General features: G+C 34.6%; 3 protein-coding genes across 3 annotated transcripts; all 3 read right to left on the reverse strand.

The window, feature by feature from the left end:
* Positions 1-2,880: 2,880 nt before the first annotated feature.
* LOC106710159 lies at positions 2,881-3,774 on the reverse strand. Its single transcript, XM_014502151.2, has one exon. The coding sequence runs from the start codon at positions 3,772-3,774 to the stop codon at positions 2,881-2,883; it is 894 nt and encodes a 297-aa protein (XP_014357637.2).
* Positions 3,775-5,241: 1,467 nt separating this feature from the next.
* LOC106719076 (carboxypeptidase B-like) lies at positions 5,242-8,745 on the reverse strand. The gene is made up of 7 exons (XM_014513326.2): positions 8,635-8,745; positions 7,482-7,694; positions 7,312-7,402; positions 7,076-7,177; positions 6,349-6,564; positions 5,768-6,193; positions 5,242-5,449 (listed from the first exon to the last, which is right to left on the reverse strand). The coding sequence occupies exons 1-7, from the start codon at positions 8,718-8,720 to the stop codon at positions 5,279-5,281; spliced, it is 1,305 nt and encodes a 434-aa protein (XP_014368812.2). The 5' UTR covers positions 8,721-8,745; the 3' UTR covers positions 5,242-5,278.
* Positions 8,746-9,266: 521 nt separating this feature from the next.
* On the reverse strand, positions 9,267-12,692 carry LOC106719077 (carboxypeptidase B). Its single transcript, XM_014513327.2, has 7 exons — positions 12,602-12,692; positions 11,170-11,382; positions 10,900-10,993; positions 10,694-10,795; positions 10,231-10,446; positions 9,730-10,155; positions 9,267-9,442 (listed from the first exon to the last, which is right to left on the reverse strand). The coding sequence occupies exons 1-7, from the start codon at positions 12,676-12,678 to the stop codon at positions 9,284-9,286; spliced, it is 1,287 nt and encodes a 428-aa protein (XP_014368813.2). The 5' UTR covers positions 12,679-12,692; the 3' UTR covers positions 9,267-9,283.
* Between the last annotated feature and the right edge of the window lie 8,138 nt (positions 12,693-20,830).

A 20,830-nucleotide genomic window follows, 5' to 3' on the forward strand; every position in this document is an offset into this window, starting at 1 on the left:
TAGCAACACATCTGATATGTTCATTCCAGTTTAGGTGCTCGTCGAGTATTACTCCAAGGTATTTAAAAATATTTGCTCGTTTTATATCAGTGCATGAGCAGTTAGTGTTGTAATTAAGATTTCTGTTGCAGGGGGCTTCATGTATGATGATTGTTAAGTCATTAGGAGGCTTGGATCTTGCAGTTTTGTAGAAGGGTACAAATTTTGTTTTGGAGGTATTAAGAGTTAGCAGGTTGTTTTCTAACCACCTCGTCACAGTAGTTAGTCCCTGTTCTGCTTCTTCCTTCACAGACTTCCATGTACTATTGTGGAAAAGTATAGCTGTATCATCCTCAAACATTAGTACATCTGCATTATGAAGGGTAATTTCACATAGTTCGTTTATGTAAATAAGGAATAGGGTCGGACCAAGCGTGCTTCCCTGAGGCACCCCATAGTCAGAGCTAGCAGGTGCACTGACTACCGATCCCACTCGGACTCTTTGTGTCCTATTTTTTAAGTAATCTCTAAACCACGACAAAGCTGTACCTCTTATCCCACAGTTCTCTAGTTTTGTCAACAGCACTTCTACCGAGACAGTGTCAAACGCCTTTTGCATATCTAGGAAAACACCTATGCATTTATCTCCCTTTTCTATGTATTCCGTTACTTTTTCAGTTAATAACAGTACAGCATCATTTGTTGATCGGTTCTGTCGGAATCCATATTGGGTATTAGCTAGTAGGTTTTTCTTTTCTAAATATGCTAGAAGTCTATTATTAACCACCTTCTCAATTATTTTTGACAATGTCGAAAGCAAAGATATAGGGCGGTAATTTGTTGGGCTTAGTTTATCTCCGGATTTGTGTATAGGAACAATTATTGTTTCCTTGAAAATATCTGGGAAATAGCCTGTCTCAAAACTAAGATTAATAAGATATGAAATAGGTTTAGATAAGTATTGATCATATTTTTTAAGAAAATTAGATGTTATTTTGTCCCACCCCGGAGAGGTATGAGATTTTAGTTTTTTAATTATTATACGTATTTCATCGGGATCTGTTAGATTAAGTGACATAGAATTTAGTGGGCCTTCTCTTCTCGCTTCGGTGGCTAGCGCTCTTTCGGTTTTTTGTAGTATATTTAAAGTTTTAGTTGCTAAAGTCTTACCAACGTTAGCAAAGAAGTCATTCACTTTATCTAATGATTCTTTTGGTGTTTTGTCAATAGCAAGTAAGTCTAACGATGTATTTTTAGTGTGTTGTAAGTCACATACCTCTTTTACTATTTTCCATATTTCCTTGGTGTTATTAGAATTTAATTCTAGTTCCCTTGCATAGTATTTATTTTTAAGTTGTTTTATTAAATTGTTGCAAATATTTCTATAGACCTTATAGCTTTTAATTGATTCTTCATCATTAAGTGTTTTCTTTAACTGCTTGTGCATCCTGTCTCGTTTCCTTATTGATTTTATCAGGCCAGGTGTTATCCAGGGCTTAAGTGCTTTATTTCTATTCGATATTATTTTAATTTTAGAATTAGAATTAATTACCTTATGGAGAAAGTTGACCAACATGGTTGCTGCATCATTTACATCGGATATAGAATAGTACTGGTCCCAACATATTTGACTTAGATCTTTAGAAATCCCTTCATGATTCATTGTTATTCTTTCGTAATTAGATTTTATTTCATTTAGCTTTATCTTTTTAATGTACAGCAAAATTGGGGAATGATCGGTGAATTCATCGAATATTCCTGTCTTTATTACATGATTTAGGCCTTTTACCATAAAATGATCTAAGCATGCATCTTTTCTTGTTGGTTTATCAATACACTGCTTGAAGCCCAAACAGGAAAGCATATTTAAATATTCGGAAGTAGGTCCCTTCACATTATTTGGCATAATATCTAGATTAATATCGCCAGTTAATATTATAGTCTTGGTAGCTACTTCTTTTAGTATTTTATGTAGGGAATCAATATAGGTCATCGGGTTGTAGAAGCTTGGTGGTCTGTATGTGCAGACTATGGAAGTGTCTTTACCTATTTTAAGTATTAAAAAGTTGCCTTCGGTTGTTATGTTAGGCTCGTAAGCGGAATCGCAGTTTATATTGTTACTCACATAAACAATTACGCCGTCGTTTTGGTTGATCACTTTTTTTTGTTCTAAATCCTGTATAATTAGCAATAGTGGGAGGTACACTATATTCTTCTAACCAGCATTCCGTTAGTACAATTACATCTATTTTGATCTTAAGTTGAGAAATAAATATTAAAAATTCATCAAAATTTCGGTTGACGCTTCTTATGTTTACTGTTAATATTGAAAGTGAATTATGTTCCTTTTGTTCACAACCTAGGATGACAGAGCAAAGCGAAGGGTCCGATATTTTATAACATTCAGAATATGTTAAGCTATCAAGCTCACTTGTTATAGAATTATCCATTATATCGAATTTTATTAATTAAGTTTAGATATATCTTATTCCTTTGTTCAAATAGTTTTGTTTTAATTTTAACAAAAAGTTCATCACTGCAATACAGGTATGAAGAATTTATTAATTTGCGGTTTTGCTGCTGTTGATTCCTAGTAATGTAAAAGTGTAGGCTTCCGTGGTTTGTTTGTGAAAAAGGATGTGAACGTTTTGTACTGTGATTGGTATGTGCGGTACAGTAAGAATGATATTCGGTCTGTATGTTAGCCAAGTGAAGTGTGCTGCATGATTGTATAGGTTTTGTTAGTGTATTACAATAATTAACTTTATATAGACGGATAAGAAAATCTAAATACAAAAATAAACTACAAGGCATTCTACAAATAAAATTAACATAATACAAGTCTTTATCAAAAACATATAAACTAGGTTTTCTTCTCAATATTACAATGTAGTGCACTAGTCACTTCTGTAATTTAAGTATAGTGAAGTCTTCCTCTGAATTAATTCTCTTAGGTGGTGCTCCTTCTTCCTTTCTTAAGTATATTTTTCCGTGGGTCGTCCAACAGAACTTATATTTTTCTTGGGCGGCATACTCTCTTGCTAAAAAATATAGGCGTTTGGTTTTAGGTGATAGATTTTCTGAAATGTAAATGGGTACTTTAGGACCCTGTATTTTTAATTGCTCAGTGTTAAGTTTATTATTGCTGTTTCCCTTGTTAAATTTCTTCATAAGTTTTAAAATAGTCTCTTTTTGATTAACTGTATTCAAATCTACAATAACCGTCGAGGAATTTGATTTCTTATTAACTCTGAATATGTCTTTGACAACTATTTCCTGTGTCGGTAGTTTTATAATTTTACAAACTTCATGTAAAGTGTCTATCAGATCTTGTTTAGTTTCTCCACTTTTCTTCGGTATATTCCGAATTTCAATACTGCTAGCGCGGTTTTGTTGTTCTAACTTATCTATTCTATCTTCAAGCGTTCGTATGTAGGTTTTATCCACTTTTCTATCTTCTTCTATTTGTTTCATTTTTGTTAGAATTTCATCATATTTATGTGCCGTAAAATCCACAGACTCCTGGAGTTTGACATTCTGTTCTTTAATTTCACTTATAGTAGTCTGTAAGTCTTTAAGTACGGCCATGATTGTGTTTTTAAAATCATCAAAATCGGCTTGATCTGTCGATCTGTCCCTCTTTCTTTTTGTTCTCTGAGTTGGTTTAGATGTTATGGCGTTGGTGCTATAAGTAGAACATAAGTCTGGATCCGATTGACTATGTTGTGTCTGAAGTGGGTGTACATCTAATGCAGCACCAATTGCAGTTTTTGGTGGGGTTCTTTTTAGGGGCATTTTGTTTTATTGAATGTAGAAGAAAGTATATTTATATGTATGTACAACAACAATCGGTATATATATATTTTTTTTCAGACAATCTTTCAAATTCCATACAGTTTCACAAGATTTAATTTAGCAGCTTTAGAGTAGGAAGTACGCTTAGTGCATTGTTTACATTAAAACATCGTTGCAATGCCAGTCAGTAACAGACTTGTTTTTGTAAATATCGTCATATTGTTTTCAAAATACGTTGTGACAAAAATATATAATAATTTGTTGTAGGTAGTTTTGTAAGAATGTTTCAGTACTCACGAATCGTTTATTTACTTTCCGTTCGCAGAGTTGTTTTAACGAGTAAATTTTAATCACTAACACTTGTTGAGTTTGTACATAGTTCACTTTAACTAAACTTTTGTACTATATTTATTTGTTAGTAAACATTTGGACAAGTTTTTGGCATTTAATTTCGGGTGACACATCTACTCAACACTGCGCCCGCGGGGGAAGTGTATCAATAGTGATATAGATAGTAATACTTCGTTCTGAGATAGTAAGAATTTATCAGCTTAGAAAATTATTAATCTTACTGATATTATAAATGCGAATGTTTAGATGGATGTTTGTTTGATGGTATCTAAGGAACGGCTAAACGGATCTTGATGAAATTTGGCACAGATGTAGAACATAGTCTGGAAGAACATATAGGCTACTTATTACGTTTTTTTTTTTAATTTCTCGCGGACGGAATCGAGGGCGACAGCTAGTATATACATAAAAATAATTGAAGTGTCTGTATGTAATAGTGAAAAAAAAAAATCATATTGCGTACGTATTTGCGTAGCCGATAATAAAGAACCAATTTTTTTTGCCTGTCTGTCTTTCTGTCCACAGGGCAGTGTTTGTTCCGGGTAATCTCCGGAACTTCTGAACCGATTTAGACGGATTTCAGCGGGAACCTATCTAATTCACACTGGCATAATATAAGCTAGTTATTAATTCTGTGCTGACAAAATCGCGGGCGACCGCTAGTCGTAAATGAAATTGTACGGCATTGTTTTTGTTTTGCATCTGTTTTGAATAACTAACATTTTTTTTTTTGTTTGCTTGTACGATTAATGAGATTTTATGTTTATTATTAATTATTGTAATTATTCGTTGCAAGTTGCAACGTTTTTATTAAAATTAAATTGTATTAGTAGGTATAAATGTTTTCAGGTATCTTGGTGGCTCTTTAATTTGCGCGAGTCGCTGCGCAGGACACAATTTTATGTGTAATGGGTCATAGAGGGATACGGTATGGTGGCACTGAGCAGCGTGTTGTTAAGCATGGGCCGCCAAGATATTTCGAAATACTAATACCTGGTTATTACCTAATGTAATTTTTTAAAACATGCGACAAAACAATTGTGCTGTATTTTATTTTCGAACACAGTTTTATGGAAACCCTAGCAATGTTCAAACAATAAAAAAAGAAATGTTTTAGTATAAATTTTTATTACTAGATCGCAATCATCGTACATCAACTAACAATATTCAACCGCGCTCGGTAATACTGGAGTGATACTCTAGCAGATGCTGCTATTCCCAGCCAAGTTTCTTCATTAATCTGCGCAATGTATTGAGGTGGTACGGAGAACGCGTATCCATAACCTGGTAGCTCCAAAGTATAAGAAAATGGGACACCAACCAACTGAAACAATATAAAGAATGGGTTATTTGTCTAAAAGACATTCTGGAAGTTTCCAGTGTAAGGTGAATTTCAAACGTGATACTCGTAAAAATACTTACTGTCTTTGTTTCTCTAAAGATAATGAGGAGAACGGCAAAATTGTCGTTGTGACGTTAATGAAACTTTTTTTTCCGTGATCCCCTGACGTGGGTAGGTCAGAGACTTTTGTACATTTTTATTTTCTTATAATTTTTCATTATAACTATTTTTTATATTGTTTAATTTGTGCTACATATAATGGTGCAAGTATTGTTGCAATGTGATGTTAATAAAACTTACTTGTCCGTAATCTTGTGCACTTCCTGATGACCCGTATAATACCAGAGCACTATTTCCAACTAAATAATATCCAGCTTGAGGCAACTTCATAACATCTATCGCAGCTCCCATAATCGCTCCCACATGATGTAAATCCAATACATTAGTAGGCAGAGAAGTGTTTCCGTATCCATAAAGTACGTAGTTACCATGGCTATGGATATCTAGATATAATTGTATACGATCAATATATTGGTGAAGAATATCTCTGACGTAGCCAGTTTCTCGTTCTGAGAATGGTACATGACCTGGGTATACATCTGAGCATGGGTCAGTAGAAACGCCGATAGTATTGTGAGATACGTTAAAGTTACGGTTAGCGTCAACGCCGTAACATGTTAGGTTAACTGCTGGGTTGAATGACCGCGTTCGACGCCAGAGTCGTCGCTGAAAGAACAATTTTAATAACTATTAAGTCTACTCCATACTTCGATCTGGACAACACTATGCTTTAAGTCGAATCGCTTTATAATTTCTGCACAAATTAACCCATACTATGGGCCACACTTCAAGGTAATTTACAGGTAAAAGACCTTACTTACATCAATATGAGAGTATTCGTATCCATCAGCGTTCACCAATGGCATAATAATCCAATCAATGTTATCTAAGAGGTCTCGATCCTGAGAACGTAAATCTTCAACCAATCTATGTATAGAGTATAATGCTACAGGAGCGGTGACCCATTCACGAGCATGCAGCATTGCGTTCATGAAATATATGGGTTTTGAGGTGTTGGTGAAGTTTGTTGTGGAGATCTGAAAAAATACCCCGATTAACAATAGCTGGGAAACGAAATACGACAGAAGGCAACAAGCAATAGTCTGTAAGGTCATTGAATTACTTTTGTTTTTCCTTGTATGAGTTTATATCTGTAATGGAGACATTTTGTATATAATTCTCCTTATTAAATTTGTCTATAGAGCGTCGGTGGCTCAGTTGTTAAGCACTTGAATTGCAATCTGCAGGTCCTGGATTCGTATCCCACCATGTACCAATGTGTTTTTCGAGTTTCGATTTTACATACATACATATGTACAATTATCCGACGTTCTTACAGTGAAGGAAAACATCGTAATGCAACCTGCACATATCTAAGAAGAAATTCAAAGATATGTGTGAAGTAATCAACCCGCATTTGGTCAGCGTGGTTGACTATGGCCTAGTCACGCATAACTTGGGGAAGGCTCCGAGCCCTCGGTGGGAGGTATAGTGAGCTGATAATGATGATGATTTAATTTTTCATTTCGCAATTTTATTTAATCTTACCTTTAAATATTTGATACTGCGTCCTTCGAAACTAGGTCCAGAATTAACTATGGTGACAATATCTGGATATTGTGACGCAATTCGTTCTAAGTATGCATCAATCTGAAATATATCTGTTTTGATGTTTTAAATTGTAAACCTTAACACTTCACGAGGAAATAATTCATTAAAGAAATACGTAGATTTATTTTGTAAAGCTTCTAGCAATCATAATTTTTTAACTAAATACTATATACCTCGTGGTAACGTGGATAATCTTCAAACGGCACAGCATTTCGTCTGTTTGCTTTCCAGCGAGATACTTCTAAATCTTGTTCATTTAAAAATCTAAAAACAGATTAAAATCATTTAATGCTCCAAACTTTTAATATGCATTAGTGATAATTCTAGTAAATGTAATATTTACTTTGTTACATCTTCTATATGAAGATAATGAGAAATTTCATTGTCGTCTAATTGTCTAAGGAAATCATCTTTGTTCTCTGATGACACCATTACTATGGCATCACGTACACCAGGGTAACCATACTGCCATATATCAACATCAAGTGATATCACCATCTTTTGTAGAATTTCCTGATCTCCACCATCTTTGATTTCAATACCGTGAACGGTATATCTGTAAAATTGATGTAAAAATTTTTCCACATTTTATAAGTCATATTTTTTTTTGGGTATCTGTGGTTATTAGAAAGACTATACTAAAATAATAATAAATTAAAATTAATCAAGTAAACGCGAAATTTAAGGTTTCCCGACACTATAGGTAATTATGATTAAAGATTTTTTATAAATTGAAATTTCAGTATTTTATTCTATTTATGTAATTTTCCTTATTTAATTCTATCTTTTCTTAGTTTATCATAGACTAGCGGACGCCAGTGACTTCGTCAGCGCAAATAGTAGCCTTTAATATGCTCGCGTGCATCAGCTACCGTCCTGTCCAATTCTCGTCAAAATCGGTCGAGCCGTTCCGGAGATTACTCCGACTCCGACTCTCGTAACAAAACCTTACGGTCAGACATACGGGAAGAAAATTTGAACAATTTATTTTTCGTTATCAGTTTTGCCAATTCATGTCAAATTCATCACTGATATAGCAATTTTAATAATAAGCACAAATATCAGTACCAGACATCACTATGATCGGATTTATATAGATTAAACATACTATCGAAACCTAATTACTGTCTATCTTAATTTATTTGTAATTCTTTACATTAAAAAAAAAAAAAAAACAACACACGGATCTTGATTAATACATTTACGTCCGTATGACCATGTATTTAGCACATTTATATTATTGAATTAAGTAAAACTACATTCATACATACAACCGATTCCTTTCACATATTTTTGACATATCCCACATTTTTAAGACAGTGCTGCCAGACTAATCTTAAAAGTTACGTTTTCTGACAAACACTGTATTATATAAATGACGAAGTTACGAAGCTAAAAGATAAGTCTCTATCTTACTTAGTTTTTATCATACAAATTCTATGATATATTTAACTAATTTAAACTTTAGGCATTTATTAAAATAACGATATACTTACCCCAAATACACATCATTCTTGCCGGCTGCAGTTAGAGCGAAAAGCGAACACAAAATAACGAATATAAAATTGTGAACATCCATCATTCATCAAATAACACTACGGAGTAATTTAATTTTGAGGAATGTAATTGATATAAATTCATTATCTTATACTAACCTTATCGATTTTGGCACCGCGTTAATCAAATTGACATCAGCAGGCTTTTATATAAATTACTAGCTGTCGCTACCGACTCGGTCCGCGAGGATTTAAGTTGTCTATGTGTTCTTCCAGACTATGTTCTACATCCATACCAAATTTCACAAGATTCGTAAAGCCGTTCAGGAGATACCTTCAATCAAACATCCATCCATCCATCCATCTAATCTTTCGCATTTAATAAAAGAGTGCTACATTTCTTTTGCCATAAAATATATTTTTTCTGGCCTGGTTGGTTATTGCCGGAATCCATTGGAAACCACTGTAAAATATTCTAGACCAGTCTCGAAAATTCTAGCTGATAACTAATTTAACCAAATTAATTGTCTTTTGTAGGAATATTTCATAAACATAATGCTAGGTATACTAGGTTACAAGACAAGTAAAAACAAATTCATAGAAAACAATAATCTTATTTTGAATTATATATATTATCTTCTAAGTTTGATTAGTTTGGACTTTGGTAGTATATTGCAGAAACACGAGCGGATGCGACGATTCCTTGCCAAGTTTCTTCGACAATCTGTTCGATATATTGCGGTGGAACCACATGGCCATAACCATGTCCTGGTAGTTCTATTGTGTAGGCGAAAGGAACGCCAATAAGCTAGAAAAAAAAACAACTAGTATTTGATATAAATTAAAATTGCTTCCATAGTCTATACTTCATTAGTAGATTTACTTTAACTAGGTTAAAGGTTAACCAGCATTACTCCACTCCTCAGTCTCCTCCTCCTTCAACTTCTTGAGGCTACAAGGTAAATAAATGTAGCTTGATAAGAGTACTACAAGCCGCCGCGGATATTTCAAGCTTAATTAAAATACTTACTTGAACGAAATTACACGTGACTACGAAATGTCTATTTGATATGCTATAAATGAAATAAAGATTACCTGTCCATAATCTTGAGCCGTGCCAGAAGTTCCATACATTAGCAAAGCACTGTTACCGACAATATAGTACAATGCTTCCGGCAATTTGTGAACATCAATAGATGCTCCCAGAACTGAACCGACATGATGTAATTCTACAGCATTTGGTGGTAAAGTATCATCACCATACGCGAACAAAACGTAATTCCCTTGGCTGTGAATGTCAAGGTAGACTTGCATACGATCAACGTATTTGTGAAGGACGTCTCGCACATAGCCCATTTCTACTTCAGAGAATGGACTTACACCAGGGTAAGTATTAGAACAAGGATCAGACGATACTCCTATGGTATTAAAAGATACATTGAAATTACGATTTCCATCAACACCATAGCAAGTTTCACTCACTGCAGGATTGTAGGAACGTGTACGACGCCATAAGCGATCCTTAAAATAAATAGATCAAGTTATAATACTCAATTGTAAATAATTTAAGTCAATTATTGCTTGAGGATTGCTTACATCAGTGTGGCTGTATTCATAGCCATCAGGATTGACTAACGGCATGATTATCCAGTCAGTGCTTTCGAGTAAATCACGCTCATTAGTTCGTACTTCTTCGACCAGTCTATAGATAGAATACATTGCTACAGGTGTGGTGACCCATTCACGGGCATGTATCATAGCGTTCATGAAGTATATGGGTTTACTGATGTCTGTGAAATTCGTTGTGGAAATCTGTGAAGTTATAAATTTATAACATTCTAAAAGTCACATGTCATCACATTTATGCAATAACAGAAATCTTAATTCATCATCACCTCTGTGGTCTTATCACACTCGCCGTCGACGTTACTACGGCGAACAAGGTTTAAAAACCTTAAAGCTTTGACAATTTTTTTACAGGCCGCCGCCTGTTGTCTCCCAAGCCTGCTTGGGAGGAATATTTTAATATTTATTTTTTGAAATCTTAATTACAGCTTACCTTAAGGTACTTAACATTTCTCCCCTCATAACTTAATCCTGCGTTAACCAAGGTGACTATTTCTGGGTACTGTGCTGCTATTCTTTCGAGATAAGCTTCTATCTGGAATATTTGGATATTTCAGGTTTAGAAGGAGGTGTACAATATAGTGATATTTGAGCGGCATGACTTCAAATTGGTAGCATTAAAACAAATACAATAACTACCTCTGCATATCGAAGATAATCTTGGAATGGAAAACTTCTAGAATTTCTTCTGCTTCGCCAGAATTCCACATCTTTGTCATGTTTATCCAGGACACTGAAAATTTAAGGAAATTAATCATTTTACATTACCCAGTAAGGGGTTAGAGCTTACCCAAGTTAGACATGACGAGGCCTTAGTCAATCACCCTGGCCAGTTATGGATTGGTGTACTACATACACATGTAATTTATTTCATAGGAGGTTTACTATAAATGTTATAAAATCAATTACTCTGCAACATTGCCAAAATGAAGGTAGTGTTCTATTCCATTTCTATCCAGTGTATCCAGAAATTCATCTCTTTTCTCTTGTGATATCATTACATGTGCATCGCGTTGCATGGGTGCACCGCGCTGCCAGAAGTCCAAGCCAAGTTTCAACTCCAAGTCATAAAGGACAGAAAGATCAGATCGATCTTGTAGATGCACGCCGTAGACTGAATATCTGCAAATTTTCCGAAGAATATCATCAAATCAACTCATCATCTGCTGAAGCAGAGCAAGAAATAGAAAGATAATAAGACAGCAGAAAGTCGAACTTAGTTAAGTTAAAAAAAATAACGAACGATAGATGTGTAACGTATAATTTTGGCCTTAGAAGACGCCTTCATCCCCATAAATGGACGACCATCGATTGAGAACGCAAAAGGGTATAGAAAGCACGGGTATATGTAAATGAATATTAAGTATTAGTAAATTTTTCAAAATTGCATGAAAAAGACGCACTGGAAGAAGAACGAAATCGTGGCTGCGTAATATCAAGGAGTCGAAGAATGTTGCCAGCGTGGAACATTTATTTCGTTTGGCAAAAGACCGGCAAAAGTTCACTGAGCTGACAGCCAACGTCTATTAATGGAGAGGCACCTAGAGAGAGAGAAATTACTCCAAAGATCTCTAAGAAGTATGCAGAAGATTTTATGACACCTTAAAGACATAAAGTAAGAACAGATAACAAGATTGATGTAAGATTTATATTGTTACCGGTTGATGTGTTAATTGCTATAGTTTAGCCAGATTTGCTCTGTTTGTCTAGGTTTACGAATTAATATTCGGTTACCTTAATTAACCACCTGCCGTTATTTATCTTCACGCTACGGGTCGACAGGTGCAGACTGCCGAAAAGCAATTAAGTTCACCCTATTTTAGTTGGTTTAATAAAGATGTTATAGTCTTTAATATAAATAATAACGTTGCAAGTATAGATGAACAAGCATTCTTGTGTAAAGCATGATATTTTGAAAATGTTGACAAGAAAACTTCAACTTGTAATTCGAGGAAAATAGTTCAAATTTTTTTTATTATAGAAGTTTGGCGTATCTTAACACTTGCACGTATATTTGACGATAGAGTATTAGTAAATAAATATGAAGAAAGATGGGATCTTTTGTAACACTTTCGTTTTTTTTGTCGTGATGTCACTGACTTGATTAACGATTGACCACTGTTGGAAGTCCTTTTATTGATTAACGATATAGTCGACTCTGGATAAGCAAGAGTCCAAGAGACCTTGATATTTTTTTTTTTATCCCGAGTTTCTCGCTTATGTAGTGCTTCAGACGGGATCGGACAATGACTCTCGCTTATAGAGGTTTCTTCTTTATCCAGTTTCGACTACATTATGTTTTTTTATATAAAAAAAAGAATGCCTATGATGTAGAACTTACTCCGCGTATAAATCATTTCTCCTTGCAGCTGCATTAGCAAATAAATGAACAAAAAATATCACTTGCCAGATATCCATTTTGAAACTAAGATACAAACTATATTGATGGTCAAAAAGTGCCGACACAATAACTTGATGTTATCTACGTATTTTAGATTACATTAATCATTCATATCCATTTATTTATTGTTTTATTACAATTATCATTATTGCTTTGATATAATTTAGATTAATTTATACAACATAATTTAGTGTTTATAATATTTTGTACCATTTTTGTTATTCATTTTAAATCTTATTTTTATTTTAATTAATGAAAGTCAAGTATATTTCTTTTATTCGCATGTCTTAAAAAGGTAAGCTTTATAACTATAAAAATTGGGTCGATATTTGATTTTTTGTCAACCTTTTTGTTTTAATGTAACAATTGTGTGAAATAAAAATATTGCTTATAAAAATTCTAAAGGCGCTAAGCAGGTGCGCCTGCGCAATTCCTATCAGGTGACGCATATGGAATTCAGACATTTTGCGGCGTTGCCGCTCGTACAAATGTCAACCGATACAGTCTCAAACTACATACATCACATCACAGTGTTCAGTGTTCACTTTGAGACCCGATAGAAAATCAGAATCAGGCAGAATATCATTCATAAAAATTATACTTAAATAATCAGTCGAACACAATAAGGTCATGACGAATTGCAGATGAATTTGTAATGATGTTTTTATAATAAACATCTTATAATAAAAAAATAAACGTTTGGGTATAAATATTTTGAATTCTACACAACTAAAGTGTAGAAATCAGTTGTTTTATAAATAGTATTGCAGTAACATGCCTGCGCAGTAACTGTTGGTTCTACTTTGGTGTTGTATAAAATCTGAATCAGTGTTTCAAGTGTGCGAGTGAGATAGTTTACGTAAGCGGAAAGGGATAACACATTCGCGACAGTCGTAATACGACGAAAGACTAGTCATTATTTACGTTTTTTTGTGATCTAGCTCGTGTGTTATAAAAAATGTTACTATCATTTGAAGTTATTGCCACATTTGGTGTATCGGCGGTAAGTATTATATTGTCAATTGCCTTTTATCAGATTATATTGATTTTATTATTGGTTAGGAGTTATTTATATTTTTGATTGTGACAATAAGTTTTTGGCTCTAACACACATAGATAAGAACTGTAAGTGTTATAGATGTAACATGAATATATGTATATATTTATTTCAATGTTTACCTTGATATCATATTTTATATATCACTTAGGAAATGACTTGAACTAATTGTTATGAATTTAAGCTATTTGTTATTGTTTGATACTATGTTATAATTATACTAGCTCTCGCCCGCGACTCCGTCCGTGCGCAGTTAAAAAAAACTTAATAGGGGTATGAAAAATAGATAGTAGCCGATTCTCAGACCTACTGAATACGAATATAAAATTTGTTAAAAATTAGTAAAGCCGTTTCGGACGAGTACGGTAACTAACATTGTGACATGGAAATTTTATATATAAGACTAGTTGTCACCCGCGACTCCGTCCGCGCGCAGTTAAAAAAAAAATGAAAAATAGATGTTGGCCGATTCTCAGATCTACTGAATATGCTCACAAAATTTCATGAGAATCGGTCAAGCCGTTTCGGAGGAGTACGGTGACGAAAACTGTGACACGAGAATTTTATATATTAGATTAACTGTAACAATTATATTTGTTATATATTGCCAAAATTACGGTAACAAAGTCTTTCATTGAAATAAACTTTACGCAGATTCATTCATAAACAAAACTGTGGCTGTTAGTTTTCGTTTTATTTATATTTTTTTAATACTGCTTGCTAAAAGATACGATATTGAAAAATGGTAAAATAAAAAGTTAAACTTTTATTTTCGATTCGACTCAATTTTGGCCTAAATTGTGATCATATATCTTTTTAAAATTTTAATATAGAGAAGACTGTTCGTGATTTTCTTCTGCTGAAACAGTAAAACAGTGTTTTAGTATACATCAAAACAATGTTTTTTTTATTAGTTGAGACATTACTTTCAACATAGAATCAGTCTAAATATCCATATAATTTGTTTTATTTTCTAATTCCAGTTGGTGTCGTTCAGTGTGTTCAGCGTCTTACTCCTCGCTATAATCAGTAAGAGTGGCTTACTGCAAGTAAAAGGGAAGAAGGAAGTGCTCACAAAACAATTCCTTAGTGAACATCTACTACGACCTCAAGATATGCCAACACCAACAGCCCCAGAAATAACACCATCATTCGCACGTCATTTGTTACCACAAGCTTCGTAAAATTCTTTATAAAAATGTAATTATTTTGGTGCTATGTCTTCGACTGTAAAAAAATTTCACCCACATTTCGATGGCTCCTATGAATAAGGCACAATGCAAATGACAACTTTTCAGGAGAGGCTTCAAAGTTTCACCCATATGGGAATATAGAGCGTATAGGCCCTTTTACTTCAGCAAAAATAACATATACACCAGTAAATATGTATTTTATTTAGTGCATGTTACCTAAATTAAGAGGTAGCTTTTAACACAAATAAGTAAAAATCATCAATTTATTACTTTGACTTTTATACATAGGATCCATTGATATATTAATACGTTTAGGTATCTTTAATGTAGATTTAGTTTGAGAAATCTGCACTAAGGGTTTAATTAAGTCAAAGATTACGCGACAGTTAATGTTTTATTAGGTACACTCTAATGTAATACTTTAAAATCATTCCTAATAAGAAATTAATAATTTAATTAAAAAAATTCTAATTATAATATGCTTTAAGCTATTTTTTGTATAATAATTAGGAAGGTTCTAAAACATAGAAATAACTTAATATGTAGTCCAGGCAAAATTCAATTTTGTTTGTGTTTTTTGTAAACTTTGGTAAATTGTATACTGTTCGTAAGAAACGGGATTCTTACCACGATTAAGCTGTTTGAACTTCCGATATATCGGCACAGTTGCAGTTGCGTTTCTTACGAACAGTATATTATTAAAAACCACGAAAGTTTGAAGTTATATTTGGTAAATTGGTCCAAAAAAATGTGTTGTAAATGAAACTTCTTCAGTACTTATTAGATAAAGTCGTAATATTTAATTCTTGCTATAAAATGAACTTAATACGGTACAAATAAGGAATAGTTGGTATTTAATTTAATTAATAAATATTAACATGTATGTGATAAAGTATATTTTTTATTAATAAATTTGTTTTAATAATAATAATAATAATTTATTTATTTCAGATAAACATCCATTAATTGTTAGTACAGTGTTTTACTTAAAAACTATGTTAGTAATAACTTATATCTAAAACAATAATTTATACATACAATATATTTTATATCAGCACATGGGCATTAACCCAGTGCTTCCACAATGGGCTATCCACGCGACTCGCAAACACCTCCAGGATAGTGTTACGGCTGCCGCGCACCCGCTCCATCAGGGAGGCAATGTGCTTGCGCCGAATCGCGGCGAAACCATTAACCCGCGCCTCTGCAAACATCCCCGACGCACTGCAGTGGCGCGGCAGCCCCAACAGTGCCCTGAAGGCGTTGTTATATTGTACGCGTAGGGCGTTGTACGCGCGTTGGGTAAAATTGAACCACAAGCTGCATGTATAAAACGACTGGCAATACGCTCTGAATAAGGTTAATTTTACATCCCTAGAGCACGCAGCAAACCTCCTAATCAGCATGTTGCTCCTAACGGACAGCGCCCTACGTTCCCTCTCCATGTCGTTTTCATCTGTTTGGGTCGCTGTTAGCCAGTGACCTAAATACTTATATTTTGAGACCATTTTAATAGAAACTCCGTTTAGGGTAACCGGCGGAACATTTGAGTAATATTTGTTACCGGCGTGAAAAACTAACAATTCAGTTTTGGTCACATTGTATTTAAGACCATGATCTATTGCAAAGTTCTCGCATATATGGAGAAGTTTTCGGAGCGCGCCGATCGATGGGGCCAGTAGCACCATGTCGTCCGCATAATTTATATTATTCATAAATATCCCATCGACCGAGCACCCGACCTTCGCACCGCTGAGCGCACCGATCAGCCGATCAACATACAGACTGAAGAGCTTCGGTGACGTCAGCCCTCCCTGTCTCACCCCGCACTCCAACCCGTATGGTTCCGATAAAGCGCCCGCCCATCGCACCACGTTGCTCTGGTGATTGTACCAATATTTAAACAACTCGATCAACTCTCCTGGCATCGTGGTTGCCTCGTATAGCTTCTTCCACAAAACCCTATAGGACACCAAGTCGAATGCCTTCGACAGGTCGAGGAAACACGCGTATACTGGAGTCTTTCTATCAGTATAATATCTTACAGTATGCTTGACACAAAGAATTGCCGTTTCCGTAGATAGGCCCGCTCTAAATCCGAACTGAGCATCGTTGAGGGAGATATGTTTGCCGAGTTGTTTGTCAAGCAAACTGTCAAGTACTTTCGACACTACGGTGGCCAATGAAATGGGCCTATAGTTATTTGCATCAGAAGCATCACCTGATCTGTCTTTTACTATTGGCACTACAATTGTCCTCATCAATTCATCAGGCAGGTATGAGTGCCCAATACAAAAATTGATAAACATAGAAAGTACCCTGGGTAGATGAATGCCGGCATTCTGGAGATGTTCTATACTCAGCGAGTCATGTCCAGGAGACTTTCCGCGTTTCATCCCTCTAATAACTTCAGCTACCTCTTTTGCTGTAAATCTAATGTGATAGTGGTCAGTTGTTTGTGCCACTGTCTTGTCGTCGACTGAACTTAATGGAGATTTAACAAAAAATCTATTTTTAAAGAGGTTGGCGATCGAGGCGGGCTCACTAACTCCGTCAACACTCACGGGGAGGCTCGACTTGACATTTAAAGCATTGGTTTTTCTCCAAAAGTTGGAAAAATCTTTTTTATCATGACATGAAGCTATACTATCCATTCTTATCTGCTGTTGATTGTTTTGGCACCATTTAAGTTTGTTTTTAAAACATTTCTTGGTACTTTGCATATTGTCATAAACTAAACCCACTTTTGGCTTACCATACCAAACCCACACCTTAAAGCCCAGCCGAGCCTCCTCGTAAGCCTTCCTTACGTGTTTATTCCAGCCGGACAGATTTCTTTTTCTACTCTGGTTAGTTGTACTTTTATAGCTATGGCATGCCGCATCCTTCAAAACTTGTGTTATTTGGTTATACATTTGATCTAAAACACGTCTATGGTCTAAATTATTACAAATCTTATCACTACAAAATCTATAGTCGCGTGGAAAGTCAATTGTCTTCAGTCTATTATTACAAAATTCTTTATATAATTCTATCTGATTAATGTCTCTATTCCCCCAGACAATTTTATTACATTTATTCACACAAGCATCAAGTTCTTTTTGAAATACCTCTAAATTACAAGTAATTTTTAACGGGAAGTGGTCTGACCAAAATACATCATACATAATGCTAACATCGGTTATAGATTTCCAAGCCGTTTCCGACACTACACAATGATCTAGCCAGCTGTGAGAACCGTGGGCATCACTGACATACGTATAGGCGTTAGAATTAAGTCCTAATAATTCAATGTCTGCACATCGCCAGTTAAGTTCTGTACAAAAATTGATAAGTTCACTACCGAAAGATGAAGATGGAGATTTGCGTTAAAATCACCTAAAATATACACTGAGCTTACACAGCTATCATCGACAATGGCGGCGATCTCACCCATACACTCCGTAAATTCTGTGAGATGTTCAGGTGAGTCCGTTGGCATGTATACCGAGAACACCAGTGCACACCGACCAGCTGCGTTAATTTTAACCGCCGCCAAGCGTACACTGTTGCATTCTATGACCGATACTTCTGCAAACATGCTCCTCCGCCACAATATTGCGACACCTCCGTAAGGCCGGCCGCGCAGAATACCCAAGCTGGTGTCGACTGCGGATCTCCCAAAGTACCCGAAGGCAGGATCAATATTGCCAAGTGCAGGTATGTCGTGAGGCAATAGCCATGTTTCTTGCAGTGCTATTATGTCCGCCTCTCGGCATAAATGCCTAATAGACTCTTGGGAACGCATAACCGATTTACAGTTAAAACTAATCATTTTAATATTAACTTTAAGTTTTAAGTACAATATTTTTTTTTGTTTGGTTGAAAAATTGAGATAAAAAATACTGAGATTATAAAATAATAATACAACAATTTATCTCAAAAAATGTCGCTCAATTTCTCATCTCAAACGATCTATCTCATTCAAAGCGAGCCCTTAATTTATTTTTCGCTTGGGTTTGTGTTAATTTACTTTTATCAAGGTTCGCAGATTTCGCGTTGTTAGCTTAAAAATGGGCGGGGATTACAGCAGGTGCGATTCTGGAAGAGGAAAATGTCGGCGGTTATTTCACGGGACGGCCCAATTAACTTTACAACAGTACCGGACGAACATACGAGCGTTTCGATCGCGCCATTATTTTTTTATAATTCTAGACGTGAATAAAAAACGTTTATCAAATCGTATATTAAGCCAGTCTCATACTATACATAGTTATCTACAGGAAAAGAGATGTTATTCCCATGTTATTTTGAGTAGTTTGCATTTTTACATTTCTAATTGATGAGATTTTTTTTTTTCATAAAGAAAAACGCACGAATTCGGCAGTACCTAGTACTGAGATTAAAAGTATCTTTGAGATGCGGAAGGCCTGAGAAACACAAGTATTCACACCAATATTTGTAGCATTCTTTAAGATCGAAGTATTTTTTTAACCTGCGTTTTTAAACGTTCGTTAATATGGTACGGCCTTACTCTTTAATTTAATACGTTAAAAGAGGTTTTGTTTTACACCTTGTACAGTTAGAGTTTTTATTTATGCTACATTGTTGCTTGCTTCTTTATGTCCACTGTTATTTCGTGATTATTCTTTACATTTTAGACTAGAATGTTGCTGTAAAATATGTAGTTTCTACAGTAATATGTATTGAAATACGAGCAAACTGGTTATATAAACGTTTAAAGTAATTTGGAGATACAATTTTTGATGGAGACAGTAACGTTTCTACTACCGCCCTGGGTGAGATTTCTACGACGTCCTATTTTTTACCAGGCCTTTTAAGAGGTAACCTTCTGTGAGAGTGTGTAATTCGAAGATCTGTGACACCCTTTTCAGTCCAGCGCCCTGGGCAGTCGCTCAACCGCGCCCTACTCTAACGCTGGCCTTGATAGAGTTAGGTTAGGTTAGAGTAGAAAATAAAACACTTGTATTAAAACATAGAGTTGTCTCTTTTTTCAAAGAGAATAAGAGCTATAAGAACGTATATACACTAGCTTTTACCCGCGACTCCGTTCACGCGGAATAAAAAATAGAAAACGGAGTAAAAATTATCCTATGTTCGTTTCCTGGTTCTAAGCTACCTGCCCACCAATTTTCAGTCAAATCGATTCAGCCGTTCTTGAGTTATAAATAGTGTAACTAACACGACTTTCTTTTATATATATGGATATAAGATGTATGTTGAAACCTATAGTAAGACTATTAGTAGATATAAATCGACTTCTCTATATCGTTGCGGAGATATCGAGTATATAAAAAACAAAATAAAAAAACGCGCAAACCGTACAGTTTTGTATATTTTCGAGGATTAATTGTAGCCTATGCACTATTTCAGACTGTAATCTATCTCTGTATCAAATTTCATTCAGATTCGTTTAGATATTTTAGAGTTACCTGCTAACAAACATTAAAAAATAAACAAATAAGCTTGAATATTTAACAAAACAAGAATTAAACAAAGTGCCTACTATCAAGTAATAAATGACGGTACTTAGGCTTACCGGATTATATTTTTTTAAGCTCTTTTAACCGTAATTAAAAGGGAATAGAGTGGCGGTGAAAGTAATCCTTGACAGCTCCATAATGTTTTACATTTTTAAACGTCAGAAATATCTGAACCTTATTAATTTTAGAAATATTAACACTACTTCAACACGAATTTCCAAAAAATAAAGAATAAATAAATGAAAAGGAAAAGAAACTTTTTAAAGCAATCCTGTGTTATGTTCTTGTTAATTAAAAAAAAAGCTTAAAATATAAATAACCTCCTTCTTTTTGAAGTCGGCTAAAAAAAAAAATCTATTCGTCAATACTATTCACAGTGTTGCTAGTAATAATGTTATATACATTCCCTTCCTTTCTTTATATTTTCCAAAGCCAT

This window comes from Papilio machaon, chromosome 21 (assembly GCF_912999745.1).
Source record: "Papilio machaon chromosome 21, ilPapMach1.1, whole genome shotgun sequence".
Taxonomy (NCBI): domain Eukaryota; kingdom Metazoa; phylum Arthropoda; class Insecta; order Lepidoptera; family Papilionidae; genus Papilio; species Papilio machaon.